Source organism: Cotesia glomerata, linkage group LG4 (assembly GCF_020080835.1).
Source record: "Cotesia glomerata isolate CgM1 linkage group LG4, MPM_Cglom_v2.3, whole genome shotgun sequence".
NCBI classification, from domain to species: domain Eukaryota; kingdom Metazoa; phylum Arthropoda; class Insecta; order Hymenoptera; family Braconidae; genus Cotesia; species Cotesia glomerata.
In genome coordinates, this window is record NC_058161.1 from 20768633 (window position 1) to 20785402 (window position 16770).

The 16770-nt window shown below is 26.2% G+C and overlaps 1 protein-coding gene across 3 annotated transcripts in view; it reads right to left on the minus strand.

Moving 5' to 3' along the window:
- Positions 1–16770, minus strand: part of LOC123263828 (autophagy-related protein 16-1) — a 289529-nt gene that overhangs the window by 271497 nt on the left and 1262 nt on the right. For 2 of the 3 annotated variants that reach the window (XM_044726854.1, XR_006509237.1), the window contains exons 3-9: positions 15304–15562; positions 15020–15182; positions 13386–13474; positions 13158–13211; positions 11224–11362; positions 10897–11002; positions 9651–9793 (exon numbers count right to left, since the gene is read on the minus strand). In XM_044726854.1, the coding sequence (XP_044582789.1) occupies positions 9651–9793; positions 10897–11002; positions 11224–11362; positions 13158–13211; positions 13386–13474; positions 15020–15182; positions 15304–15562 (953 nt within the window). The remainder of the gene's footprint in view (positions 1–9650; positions 9794–10896; positions 11003–11223; positions 11363–13157; positions 13212–13385; positions 13475–15019; positions 15183–15303; positions 15563–16770) is intronic. The other variant, XR_006509238.1, reaches the window with a different exon arrangement.

A 16770-nucleotide genomic window follows, 5' to 3' on the forward strand; every position in this document is an offset into this window, starting at 1 on the left:
AAACTATCAAAAGCTCTCACTTACTCTCGTTGCAAGCTTATGCATTGCATTGCGTTGCTATATACGTAAGTTTCAACTTTTCAAAGATTTTACACTTAAATCATTTGTCTTACAACTTTAACTCTGATCAAATTAACTTTTTTATCAATTAATTATCTTTTAAAAATTTTTGAATTAATTTATTTAATTTTTTATTGATTAATTTTTTTATTAAAATTAAAAAAAAAAAATTTTTAAGTTTTCAAAAGTAAAACTTGATTATTTAGTGATAATTTATTTAATTTTTCTTTATAAATATTTTTTTTAAATATCAAAAATATTTGAATTAATTTATTCAAATTTTGTCTTGGTTATTTATTAATAATTTAATTAATTTAATTTTTTCTTATTAATATTTTTTTAAATATCAAAAATATTTGAATTAATTTTTTTTTAAATATCAAAAATATTATAATTAATTTATTCTATTTTTTTCTTTGTCATTTTTTATTAAAATTTGGTAAAAAAAAATTTTTTATAATTTATAATTTTTCAAAAGTAAAATTTAATTATTTATTGAATTTTTTCTTACTAATATTTTTTTTTAAATATCAAAAATATTTAAATTAATTTTATTTAATTTTTTATCAAAATTTGGTGAAAAAAAATTTTTTTTATAAAATTAGAATTTACCAAAAGTAAAATTTGATTATTTATTTAATTTTTTCTAATTAATATTTTTTTTAATATCAAAAATATTTGAATTAATTTTATTCAATTTTTTTTTCATTTTTTATTAGAATTTTCCAAAAAAAAATTTTTTTCAAAAAAAATTAATTTTTTAAAATTTAAACTTAATAATTCATTTAATTCTTTCTTATTAATATTTTTTGAAATATTAAAAATATTTGAATTAATTTTATTCAATTTTTTTCATTGTTATTTTTTCTTAAAATTTTGCAAAATAATTTTTTTTATAAATTAATAATATTTTAAAAGTCAAATTCAATCGTTTTCTGATAATTTATTTAATTTTTTTTATTAACATTTTTTAAAATTTTAATATCAAAAATATTTGAATAAATTAATTCAATTTTTTATAAAAATTTTGCAAAAAAAAATTTTTTAATAAATATATCATTTTTTAAAAGTCAAATTTGATTATTTATTAATTTTTTCTTATTAATATTTTTTTTAAACATCAAAAATATTTAAATTAATTATTAAATATTTGAATCATTCAATTTTTAGCTGAGTTATTTTTATTGTAATTTTCCAAAAATAATTTTTTTTCATAAAAAATTTATAATTTTTTAAAAATCAAACTTAATAATTAATTTAATATTTTTTAAAATTTTAATATCAAAAATTTTTGAATTAATTTATTAAATTTTTTATTTATTAAAATTTTGTAAAAAGAATTCCAAATTTAAATAATTTAATTTCTTATTTTAAAAAATAAAAAATTTAATAAATTAATTCAAAAATTTTTGATAAATTAAAATTGAAAAAAAATTAATTTAAATAAATCAATTAATAAAAAATAAAAATAAATAATTTTTTTCATTAAAATTAATATTAATTACTGTTAAAAAAAAAAAAAAAATAATAAAAATAAAATTGATTGAATAAAGTAAAGCAGAGTTAAATATTTAATTAGACGGGACAGAAAGGAGGAGATTATGTAAATGTCAAGTATATCCAATGAAAACGATGACGAGCCTTTTCGATTGTACTCACAAGAGGAATTACCAAGTACATAGTACATAGCAGTGAGTTAAATTGGTGAGAGGTTTACTGGTGTAGTACCACAGCTGTGTAGTGCAGAGACATTGTGTAGATACTTTGTAGGAGTGTCGCGAGTGCTGCTAAGAGAGAAGATGGAAAGTCAGAGAGAGAGAGAGAGAGAGAGAGAGAGAGGGCCCGAAGGATCCTCGGGGGATGAGGATGGGAATAGGGGATGGGCGCCGGAAGGTTAATTGCCTCTTGTGGCATCTCGCGGGTTCTAAGCTCGTTGGGACGTACAACCGTCTCCAGGGGTCGCTCGTTCGGATTACGACAAGGGGCACGGGACAACGCCTCCCTTTCCACCCTCATCCTCTTTGGCCTACTGTGCTGCCTATATATTTGCATAGACTACCCTCTATTGCTACCGACGCTTCGTTCTGCGGTTACCTAACCCCAGATCTCCCGACCCGTAAAAACCCCTTCTCTTTCTCTTTCTCTTTAGAGCTAACTCCCGTCGAATTCAGACTTATCAATTACCGTTTTTTTTTAGTTAATTTACACAAATAATTGGAGAAAAATTTTTTTATAATAAATTTTATTTATCTCTAGATACATTATTAAGAAATTACCTTCTATCTTAAGAAATATTGACATTTTTGAAGATATAAGCTCATCCTGATGTTACACTCATCAAGACCTTTCATTTGAGTACCCACATCATTTTTTTTGTATGTATTATATATTTATAAATATTATATATATGTATATATGAAAAATATATCAAAAATGCATGTTGGTACTTAAATGAAAGCTTATGATGAATGTAACGTCGGGATGAGTTTATATCTTAAAAAAAGTCATTACTTAAGAAATGACCTTGTATTTTGTCAACTACTGACATTTTTAAAGATATAAGCTCACCATGACATTGCACTCAGCGAGACCTTTCATTTGAGTACCCACATCAATTTTTCATATATTTTATATATTTATGTATATTATATATATGTAGATATGAAAAATATATCAAAAAGGCAAGTGGGTACTCAAATGAAAGCTCTTGATGAGTGTACCACCAGAATGAGCTTATATTTTTAAAAACGTCAATAGTTAAGAAAGTACAGTGCAATTTAACCACAGTCATTATCTAATTAATATAAACTTCTTTAATTAAAAAAAAAAAAATTAGATAATTTTTCTATTGAAAAAATTAAATTAAATCATTACCAAAAACATAATAAATTACTTGCAACTCTGTATGATCTAATTGACAAAGTTTTAAAATAAAACTAAATTCGTCTTAGCAAATAGCAGTACAGTTAGCCCGGAGTACATAGAAGTACATGTATAATATAATATATACATATACCTATATATATATATATATATATATATTATAAAGATAAGATTATACGCTAGTCTGGCACTTGGATTATCGTTTGGCTGAGGTACTCGCTGCGGTTGTTTGCCTTGTCGATCGTATGAATTACTCATCCTTCTATTCCATCTCCATCTCTTCCACCTTTATCCTACTTTCATTCCCATTCTACCCTCAGAATAGTTGAGTGCATAAATGCTAATTAATAAAACCGAGCTAGCTCAAAGATCCACACTGCGCCCCCAAATAAACTCATCATTTTGATGTTAAACTTTTAAAACGGGGCCATCTTGTCGGTATTATTTTTATCATCATCATCATCATCATCATCATCATCACGGTTGTTATTATCATTATTTTAATGATCATTGATATTGATACGGTTCAAGTCTCAGCGGCTCACCATAAAATTTTTTATAATCAACATTGTTAGATCTAAGTACTCGAGCATTATCATTATTATTAAACATTATTTTTATTATTATTACTATGTAGAAGCTGAAGTGTATAAGCTGCTTATTGGTGCGTGGGTAGAAACTCAATTATTCTCCAATTCGCTCAATTTCTTAGCAATTTTTTTTTTTTTTTATTTAATTTGAGAATTAATAAGAAAAAAAAATTTTTTTAGAATAAATAGAATTATTTTATTGCAGTCGCATTTTTGAATTATAAATAAACAGAAATTTTGCTTTATTAAATAATGAATTTTGTTATATTGCACTGTATTTTCTTAACTATTGACATTTTTAAAGATATAAGCTCATCCCGAGCTTACACTTATGAAGAACTTTCATTTAAGTACCCACATGCATTTTTAATATATTTTTTATATATATACATATATATATAACATATATATTAAAAATATAAGCTCATCTCGATGTTATACTCATCAAGAGCTTTTGTTTGAGTACCCACTTGCATTTTTCATATATACATATATATAATATTTATAAATATATGAAAAATTGATGTGGGTACTTAAATGAAAGGTCTCGATGAGTGTAATGGCAGGATGAGCTTATATCTTAAAAAATGTCAATAGTTGACAAGATATAAGGTCATTTTTTAATTAATGACATTTTCTAAAATATGAACTCATTTTGATGTGATGCTCATAGAAAGCTGTCATTTGAGTACCCACATGTATTTTTGATATATTTTTCATATATATAATATATATAATTTATATAAATATATGAAATATATGAAAAATTGATGTGGGTACTCAAATGAAAGGACTCGATGAACGTAACATCAGAGTGAGCCTATATCTTTAAAAATGTCAATAGTTCACAAGATAAAAGGTAATTTCTTAATTATGTATCTAGAGAACGTACTTTCAAACTAAAAATAACATTTTTATTAAAATTTACTCAATTAAATAAAATTGTAGAGTACTTTAACGAAAGCGTCATGTAACTTTATAGAAAAGCGACTGCAGTAATTTTTTTACAGTAATTTGAATAATAATAAAAAAAAAATTGTTTGAAACAATAATAATAATTTGTAAAAAGGATTGTATTAAGACAAAAAAAAATAAAAAAAGAAGTATTTTCCACGCGAATTGGAAAAGACAGAAAGAAAGATTGAAAAATAAAAATAAAAATCTAGAAATAACATTGGAATTCTGTCTGTTCTCTCGCACCATCTTATAGCTGAGAGCATTTCAGAGTACAACAAAAAAAGCACTTTCCATCGAGTTAATTGAATCGCGTCTTAACCTTACTGTTCCGTGATTTTATATAACTCAATGGAAACTGTCTGAATGACTAAAATTATTATTAAATACTATTTCAATTATAATTATAAATAATATACAATTTATCATTATAATTAAGCTTAAATATTTCACGTATTTTATTTTAGAATTATTTTAATAAATTTATATCGATAATATTGGGCTCGAGGACGATTTACAAGGCAGTTAATTTTTTTTTTGAATTTTTATTGCCAAAAAGTCACTTGTCCTGGAGCCTGAGGTGCGTTTTAAAGTTTAATACTATACTAATTGTTTACACAAACTGGCTCTGTACTCTGACTTAAATGCAAAAATAATTAATTAATTAGTAAATATAAAATCAAATGTAATCGAGTCACGTACAGAGTTAGTTTGAATAGTGATTGGTATCGCACCAAAATTGCTTATTTATTATAATTATTATTATTACTTAATTATTGTATCAGTATCAGTGTTAGAGAGGTTAATTAAACGCTCTCTACCACCGTGGTCCGCTTAAGACTTTACGTCGTTATTATTAAAAGAATGCTAAAATATGTAATAATTATTAATGAGTAATTAATTACTTGAATATTGATATGTATTGATAAAATAAATTGCTGGATATGTATTACTTTTTGTAATGTGGCTGAATATGAACGCCGAATCGCTCTTTTAATTGATATGACACTACTGAGTTTAACTCTTGTACGCTAAACATTATCGGTACCAGTGTACATAGATTGTGTGGTAAAAAGAGAAATAAACTCATTTTTATAACTAATTTGTCTTGTTTATTCTATTTATTTTTAGTTACTAGATAAGTAGATCTTTAGAAATTACATTGTATCTTGAGAAATATTGATATTTTTGAAGATATAAGCTAATTCTTATGTTACACTCATCGAGACCTTTCATTTGAGTACCCACATCAATTTTTCATATATTTTATATATTTATATATATTATATATATGTATATCTGAAAAATATGTCAAAAATACAAGTGGGTACTCAAATGAAAGGGCTCGATGAAGGTAACGTCGAAATGAGCTTATATCTTTAGAAATGTCATTAATAAGGAAATTACCTTGTGTCTTAAGAAATATTGACATTTTTGAAGATATAAGCTCACCATGACTTTATACTTATCGAGACCTTTCATTTAAGTACCCACATCAATTTTTCCTATATTTTATATATTTATATATTTATATATATTTTATATAGGTATATATAAAAAATATATCAAAAATGCAAGTGGGTACTCAAATGAAAGGTCTCGATGAGTATAATATCGGGATGAGCTTATATCTTTAAAAATGTCAGTAATTGAGTAATGACCTTGTATCTTGTGAATTATTGACATTTTTAAAAATATAAGCTCATCCCGACGTTACACTCATCGAGACCTTTTATTTGAATACCCACATCAATTTTTCATATATTTATATATATTATATATTATATATATATGTATATATGACAAATATATCAAAAATGCATGTGGGTACTCAAATGAAAGCTGTTGATGAGCTAACATCAGGAGGAGCTTATATCTTTAAAAACCCCAAAAGTTAAGAAAATACAGTGCAATTTCAAAAAATTCTTTATTTAATAAAGCAAAATGTTCTTTACGTATAGATTACACTGCAGTCACGTAGTGACTGCAAATAAATTACTCGTAATAATAATAATCCTAATTTTTAATAAATATTAATTAAAAATACACAGATTTTTAAACATCTCAATACATATTTTTTATAAATTTAATTAAAAATAATCAACATACAACAGTAAAATCTTTCTCTTAAAAAGAAATATAAACAAATATACGATAAAATAAATCGTGAAAAGGCCTTAAAAAATAATCGAATGATAAAAAGGTTGAAATGAGCCTCTGGCGGGCAGAAAATAAAAATTTATCTTTACAGACTGCCCGTAAAAAAGTGATTAAAAAAAAAGTAAATCATCGTACTTAAATCGAGATTATTTTCTCCTGGGCACAGTACCCTTCTATATGTATATATATTTGATAGTAAAGGTACTTTAAGAGTGCTGATCGCGCTGCAGATAATACCGCAATTCAAATTCTCGTCACGATTCAACGGGCGAACTAAGTTTCCTGAGAAGAGGAAAGAACGGTTTGGCTCGGACCTCGTGATGCTATATATATAAATACATATAGATATATATTCGACCCAGTGAAAAAAACGAGATTTATTTTTATGCCAGAAGGGTACTGGACTCCGAGCTCCGCCCCTTTATCGCGAATTTTTTAGGCTAATACCTTTTTTTTGCATGTTGATCGGTAAAGTCTCTACTCATGCTCCGTACCAATACAATCTTAGGATAACTACGGTTTCTCCTGCATCGGGTTAATTATTTGACTAACCGCGTAATTTAATCACCGAACCGCGAGTCTAACGCAGTAGTATAAGTAATAATAGTAATTGGGTGTCTCAATTAATCATTCTTACGACACCCAACACTAGACACTGCACCCCAGATTATAAAAGTAACTCGAGTGCATTATTTATACCAACAATAACTATAATAATGATAATTATAATAATAATAAGGCAGGAGGCACAAGAGTAGCTTCTGGGTTCGGGCTTTGGTAAGCAGACTTGTTAGTTACTGTTGCTGCAAGAGGGTAATTAAGCCGAAACTTCATATTATTAAAGCCCTTCGTTAGTCTCCGTACCACGTAGACTAATTGGCACCCAATGTATTTAATATATACATATCCACACGTTACCTTTAAGTTTAATCATTTTTATCTAGTGTTTTGTTGTTTATCAGCACAAACTTTCTTTAGAATTATTGTAAGATTTAGTAATAGTTACTAAATCATTTATTAAAGCCCATTGCCACTAAATGAATATTCGGCCTTTAACAAATGATTTATTGCTACGCAATAAATCGTTTATTGGTACACGGAAAAAAGTAAACTGTACTAAATAACAGTCGATTTATAATAAGTAATAATCAACTGCTAAAAATTACCATTTCAAACAGTAAAATCGTGATTTTACTATTCACTTTATAATATTTACCATTTAAACGTTACAATTTACTCTTTACATGGAAGAAAATACTATTTCAAACAGTAATATTCGCTATGTAAATGTTTAAAATGTTAAAGTATAATAATTAAGAATTCAGACTTTGATATTTATCATTTCGTTGCTAAAAAATGATCTTATGATATGTAAAAGTATAAAATAAAGTTAGTTAATTTCTAATACAAGCAACGTCAATACTTACAAAGTAAAATGATAAATTTTAAACGCAACTCTAAAAATCAAACTGTAATTATTGACTTGCTTGAACTGATAAAATGTATATTTTAAAAGTATAATTTTTACTGTTTGAAATGTTAAATTCTCCCAGAGTGAGACCCCTTTTTCTTTCATCTGAGTTCTCCTTCTCCTCATAATATCAACTATATATTAAAATGGTAATTTTTACTGTTTGAAACTGTATGTTTTAAGATGAAAGAGTCGTCATTTACTATAGTGACAGCTATTAATCACTTATTTTGGATATTAAATTATAAATTGTGGCTTTTATACTTTCTACATTAAGTTCTGTAATATTTATATTTTTGCCACCCCGATGTCCACTTTACTGTTTGAAACTATAAAAATTAACCGGAATCCGAGTTACAAACATAAAATAATGCTGTGAAGCAGGGAAAGAATAGGAGTTACGGTAATTATTACGTGAAGCGTTCGACATTCACGTAACTTTATTTAATACTTTTTACATATCATAAGATCATTTTTTAGGTACAAAATGATAAATATCAAAGTCTGAATTGTTAATTATTATACTTAAACATTTTAGAAATTTACATAACGAATATTATTGTTTGAAATAGTATTTTCTTCCATGTAAAGAGTAAATTGTAACGTTTAAATAGTAAATATTATAAAGCGAATAGTAAAATCACGATTTTACTGTTTGAAATGGTAATTTTTAGCAGTTGATCATTAATTATTATAAATCGACTGTTATTTATTACAGTTTCCTTTTTTCCGTGTAGACCTTTTTCCGTGTAGACCTTTTTCCGTGTAGACCTTTTTCCTTGATTTCAAAATTGACTCAAAATTCTCCAGGTAAAATAATTTTTAACAAATTTTTTCTTGGTCCTAAATTCAAGCGTCTGGTCTAAAAAGCTTATCTATCAAGCTTAAAAATAAATAAAAGGAAAACATGACAAATAATATAAGTAAAAAAACATTAACGAGGTATTCAAATCAAGTTGGTGTAATTCCCAAAGCACAAACACGTCACGTGAAAATACATTAGGTACTCACGAGCAGTAAAGCTGCTACTATTACTGCTACTGCAACTGATACCGGTACTGCTCTCAGCAACAACTGCTGTGGGGTGAGGAAACCCCGAGTAAAAACATGCATATATTTCCATATAACAGGGTTTATATATTACACCGTCAGTACCAGAGTGTGGTTACATTTGAATGTGTTGTTTCACGGCCAAAATACCTATCTGATGTCTCAGTAAGACCAATTAAACGCCCTCTACTCTTTGCACTCACACTTACAACGATTTAAAGAAAAAAAGAACACAACTAGCTAAGAAACTCTTGATGATAATAAAAATTAGTTATCACTTGAAAGTAACTAGTTAATTAATTACATAAAGTTGTCAGTAAAGTTCGCGTTGGAGTTGTGTGTCAAAGCTTCAATACCGCAAGATTTAAACTAATTAAGCTAATGGATTAGTAAACTTTGTTTCTAAATGTCTAATGGGCGCCGTTGTTTGTTGTTCCTGTTTTAATTAACTAAATCTCTTTAATTATTTTTTAGAAACTCACCCTCAGACGCAGATCATTCACCGACCAAACTCGGCTGGCGAAGTCGTTCGACGCTCCGAGGATTAAAGTACCTGTCGAGTCGAAATCCACTGACATTACACTAGCGTTGCTTCCTATTAACATTCCTTTGCTCTCGAATGTTCCTGAAATTTATCAATTTGTTTTTTTCTTTTAGGGTTTGTTTAATTAGAAATTACTAATCAACCAGAGTGAATATTTTATGATTGAATAAAAAATCTATGTAATTAAGAAATGACTTTGTATCTTGTGAAATATTGACATTTTTAAAGATATACGCTCATTCTTACATTACACTCATCGAGACCTTTCATTTGAGTACCCACATCAACTTTTCATATATTTATATATATATATGTATATATATCATATATATGTATATATGAAAAATATATCAAAAATGCATGTGGGTACTCAAATAAAAGCTTTTCATGAGTGTAACATCGGGATGAGCTTGTATCTTTAAAAATGTCAGTAACTAAGTAATAATCTTGTATTTTCTGAAATATTGACATTTTTAAAGATATAAGCTCATCCTGATGATATACTCATCGAGACCTTTTATTTGAATAACCACATTAATTTTTTATATATTTCATATATTTATATATATTATATATAAGTAAATATGAAAAATATATCAAAAATGCAAGTAGGTACTTAAATGAAAGCTCTTGATGAGAGTAACATCGGAATGAGCTTATATCTTCAAAATATATAATATATGTTACATAATTAAGAAATGACCTTGTATCTTGAGAACTATTGACATTTTTTAAGAAATAAACTTACCATGATGTGACACTCATCGAGACCTTTCATTTCAGTACCCACATCAATTTTTCACATATTTCATATATAAATATATATTATATATATGTATATATGAAAAATATATCAAAAATGCATGTGGGTACTCAAATGAAAGGTCTTGATGAGTGTAATGTCAAAGTGAGCTTATGGCTTTAAAAATTTCAATAGTTAAGAAGTTACAGTGCAATTTAACAAAATTCATTATTTAATAAGGCAAAAAAATTAAGATTTAATTATCTGAAAAATAAGTAAGTAATTACCAAAAATGTATCTGGTTTAATTTAGTTTATTAATTTAAAAAAGTATAAGTGAAAAAATAACTATCGATCACCTTTGACAAAGTTTAACCATCTAAATTGCATAATGAAAAAAGTTAAAAAAGTGTTGTATAAAATAGATAAAAATAGATGGGTACCTTTTGAAATATCCCAAAGTTTAACTTTTCTATCAGCACCACCAGTAGCCAATATCCTGTCAACTGGAGACCATTTAACAGCACTAACTTCACCATCATGAGCACTCTGTAATAATAATAATAATAATATCGATCCTCATACTAAACTAAACTCTACTTCTGCTTTCTATTATCATAAAGACTTTTAATGAGTTAACAGTCATCCAGAACTTTTTTATTTTCTCTCATAAAACTTTGTTATTATTCTACGCTGATGCTTTTTGTTTAAATTTTCTAAAAAATAAATTTCCGGGATGTAGTTAAAATAGTTTATTTAAAAAAACGTACAAATTTAACGGCTACGTCTGTCGGTACTGCAGTAGGCAGTCCCGGGATTCCCTCCTTGACACTAGTCCGCTCTGGACTTATTGCTCTGGTATCCCGGGCTGCATCCTCCAGGTCCTTTTGTACTTTTGCTTGTCGCTTTCTGAAATCAATTATTTTAATTGTATTAGTAAATTAATTATCTATAATATTAAGAGAATAAGAGAAATTTTGTCTCTAGGATACATAAGTAAGAAATGACCTTGTAACATGTAAACTATTGACATTTTTAAAGATATAAGCTCATCCTGATGTTCCACTCATCGAGACCTTTCATTTGAGTACCTACATCAATTTTTCATATATTTTATATATTTATATATTTCACAAATACCATAAATATAAAATATATAAAAAATGACATGTGGGGACTTAAATAAAAGGTCTCGGTGAGAGTAATATCGAAATGAGCTTATATCTTTAAAAATATCATTAATTAAGAAATGACCTTGTATCTTGTGAACTATTGACATTTTAAAAGATATAAGCTCATCCTGGCATTACACTCATCGAGACCTTTCATTAGAGTACCCACATAAATTTTTCATATATTTTATATATTTATATATATTATTTATATAAATATATGAGAAATATATCAAAAATGCAAGTAGGTAGTCAAATGAAAGGTCTTGACGAGTGTAACATCGGAATGAGCTTATATCTGTAAAAATGTCATTAATTAAGAAATGACCTTGTATTTTGTGAGCTATTGACATTTTTGAAGATATAAACTCATCCTGAAGATATACTTATCGAGACCTTTCATTTGAGTACCCACATCCATTTTTCATATATTTCATATATATATCATATACATGTATATATGAAAAATATATCAAAAAGGCAAGTCGGTACTTAAATGAAAGCTCTCGATGAAAGTAACATCGAAATGAGTTTATATCTTAAAAAATGTCAGTAATTGAAAAATTACCTTGTATCTTGAGAACTATTGACATTTTACACGATATAAGCTCATCTTGATGTTACACTCATCGAGACCTTTCATTTGAGTACCTACATCAATTTTTCACATATTTTATATATTTATATATATCATATATATGTAAATATGAAAAATATATCAAAAATATATGTGGGTACTCAAATGAAAGCTCTTGATGAATGTAACATCAAGATGAGCTTATATCTTTGAAATATATGTTATATATATTTATATTTATATATATATATATATATATATATATATATATATATATATATATATATATATATACATATACATATGTATATATGAAAAATATATCAAAAATACATGTGGGTACTCAAATAAAAGCTCTTGATGATTAGATCTTTAAAAACGTGAATATTTAAGAAAGTACAGTGCAATTTAACAATAGTCATTATTCAAAAAGCAAAATTTTATTTATTTACAGTTCACATGTCTCAGCAGTCAAAGAGTGACTACACGGTCGCTAGTTTATTGATGATTTAAAAAATGAATGGGTTACGTTACGTATGGAAGACTCTATAATGTTTAAAATTAGTTTATTTAATTAATGATTTATTATTTAAATTAAATGAATTCTCAGAAGCTTTATTGTAAAATTTCATTCGCCTTTTAATTATTAGTTTTGTGTGTGCATTTAACGGTGATGAATAAAATAATTAAAAATAATTGGATAATTTATGCAAATTTTTCAATTAAAAGTTCAATTAAACAATTAAATATTAATTGAGTATATTAAAAGTTAATAAACATTCCATTAATAATTATCATAAATAAGTACCTGGTCTATCGATCATTCACGTACCCAAAAAGCATTAGTTTAAAAGGAAATAATTAAATAATTAATAATCAATTTTATTAATTAAAGTAACAGAAGCGTTAACACGACAATTGTTTTCTGTTTTTTTTTTGTTTGTCCGTTACTTACCCAAATTTCGATAGTGTTTGCATGAAAAATGTCGTCGGACTGGTAAATCCCTCGCTGAAATTATAAATTTCGTCGTGTGTGTAGTAAAAAAAAAAAAAAAAGTAGTCCCGAGTCTTCCATTGTAACGTTTAAATTAATTAAATAAAAAAAGCAACTATTACAACTATTATAACTAGGACTGGAATTAAGAAATTAAAATAAACGTAGAAAAGTTATTTTATTACGCACTTTAGAAAATTGTCGTTTTCCTCGTTCATTTTTTCGGCGTCTTTGGTCTTGCATTTTATTAATCTCTCGACTAATTGTCGGTTTTCCTCCTAGAAATGAATATTTTTTATTTAATACAGAGTTTTAAATTCTTTTAATTAATTTTTTTTAATTCAAAAATTAAAGTATAAAAATTCTTTATTTTAAATAATTATCAACTAGCAACCTGCAGTCACTACGTGACTGCCGAGAATTTCGAACTGAAATAAAATTTTACATTTATTAAATAATGACTTTTGGTAAATTGCACTCTACTTTCTTAACTATTGACATTTATAAAGATATAAACTCATCCTGATGTTACACTCTTCAAGAGCTTTCATTTGAGTACCCACTTGCATTTTTGATATATTTTTCATATATACATATATGTAATATATATATATATATATATATATATATATATATATATATATATATATATATATATATATATATATATATATATATATATATATATATATATATATATATATATATATATATATATATATATATATTACATATTCAAATATATGAAAAATTGATGTGGGTACTCAAATGAAAGCTCTTGAAGAGTGTAACATCAGGGTGAGCTTATATCTTAAAAAATGTTAATAGTTCACAAAATACAAGGTCATTTCTTAATTACTGACATTTTTAAAGATATAAACTCATCCCGATGTTACACTCATTAAGAGCTTCCATTTGAGTACCAACTATGTATTTTTGATATATTTTGCATACATACATCTATATATATATATATATATATATATATATATATATTATATATATATATATATATATATATATAAATATATAAAACATACATATAAAATATATAAATATATGAAATATATGAAAAATTGATGTGGGTACTCAAATAAAAGGTCTTAATGAGTCTAATGTCGAGATGAGCTTATATCTTTAAAAATGTCAATATTTCACAAGATACAATGTCATTTCTTAATTACTGACATTTTTAAAAATATAAGCTCATCCCGATGTTATACTCATCAAAAGCTTACATTTGAGTACCCACTTGCATTTTTGATATATTTTTCATATATACATATATATATATAAATGTAAGAAATATATGAAAAATTGATGTGGGTACTCAAATTAAAGGTCTCGATGAGTGTAACGTCAGGATGAGCTTATATCTTAAAAAATGTCAATAATTTATAAGATACAATGTCATTTCTTAACAAATGACATTTTTTAAGATATAAACTCTTTTTAATGTTGCAATTATCGAGACCTTTCATTTGAGTACCCACATGGCATTTTTTATATATTTAATATATATGGTATTTGTAAAATATATAAATATTTAAAATATATAAAAAATTGATGTGGGTACTCAAATAAAAGGTCTCTATGAGTATAACATCGGGATGAGCTTATATCTTTAAAAATGTCAATATTTCCCTAGATACAAGAAAATTTCTTAATTATGTATCCTGAAGACAACATTTTTCTTATTCTCTTAATAATATAGATAATAAAATAAATTTTTACATCTCTAATTTAACATAAAAAAAAATTGACATTGTCTATCCTCTTGATTTAATTTAAAAGCGATAACTAATGATAATTAATTTTCAAACCTGAGCTTTACGTAATTTTTCCTCCAGCGAAGCAAAAGCTAATTGCAGCGCTTGGTATTCGTCTCTCAGCATCTGATTTGCTTCTGCTAGCTCACGTTCTCTATTTACACATGTATTCAATTCAGCTCTCAGTGATGCGTTTAGTTCCAGACTTTCTGCTAAGCTGTCAAACAATCATTAATTATTTATAATTATAAACATTACCAACATAAATATAACTATACTACTAGACTATTCTATTAATTTAAATACAATTTAATTTTTTTTTATCCTAAAAAAAATACCTGGACTCCTTGCTCTGAAGGTCCTTCATCATATCCTGCATCTTGTTATTCAAATCGACGATCTGCTGAGTATGTTCCCCCCGTCTCCGATGCAGCATCGTAAGTTCCTCGGCTTGTGCCAATAATCTCGCCTCCAGAGCTGCATTTGCTCCAGTTCCAGTCCCGGTGCCAACAACTTCACACTTTAGCTTCTCTATTGCAACTGTCAGTTGCAAATTTTCACCCCTTAGAGTGTTGGTGCTCTCAAATAAACGGTTGTCTAGACAGTTAAATAAATAAGTCATTTTTTTTTAACATACAGAAATAAATATGATACTGAAAATTAACATCTGAGAATTTAAAAAATTTTTATATTTAAATTAGCAACCTTGCAGTCACTATGTGACTGCTGTAACTTGTGAATTATAAGTAAATAAAAGTTTGCTATATTAAATAATGGCTTGTGTTAAATTGCGCTGTACTTTCTTAATTATTGACATTTTTACACGCTTTATATTAGCTTCACTTGTATGTCAGTTTGTTTGTTTGTCAGTTTGTCAGTATGTCAGTAACTCTCCGTGGGTAATCTGCGCGCCTGCGGCCTTCCTTGGTTCTGGTAGCCGTTTCTCAGGCTCGCTCTCCGAAATCGAACTCTGATTCCCCGTATTTTTATAATATTTATAAATAATTATTTTTTATTAGCTTCACTTGTATGTCAGTATGTCAGTATGTCAGTATGTAACTCTCCGTGGGTAATTTGCGCGCCTGAATATTTTTGATAATCAACAAATAATAGTTTAAAAAAACTAAAAAATCACGCTTTTATAAATAAACCAAACTAAAAAGTAAAAAATAAATAATAGTTTAAAAAAACTAAAAACACGCTTTTTATAGAAAACCAAACTAAAAAATAGAAAATAAATTTAAATTAAGAATAGTGTTAAAAATTTCAATAAATATAAATTAATAATAGTGTAAATAACAAAAATGTATTTTATTTTAAAAAAAGCGTGGGGTGCTTTTTAAGATATTATCAAAATGATAATCACTCTACTCATATCTGTCAATAAAATATTTATAACTATTGACACCATGCACCTCACGCTTTTTTTAAAATAAAATACATTTTTTTTATTTACACTATTATTAATTTATATTTATTGAAATTCTTTAACACTATTCTTAATTTAAATTTATTTTCTATTTTTTAGTTTAGTTTTCTATAAAAAGCGTGTTTTTAGTTTTTTTAAACTATTATTTATTTAAGATAAGCTCATCCTGATGTTACATTCATTAAGAGATTTAATTTGAGTACCCACATGCATTTTTGATATATTTTTCATATATAGATTTATATGATATATATATAAATCTATATATGAAAAATTGATGTGGGTATTCAAATGAAAGCTCTCGATGAGTGTAACATCAAGATGAGCTTATATATTTAAAAATGTTAATAGTCCACAAGATACAAGGTCATTTCTT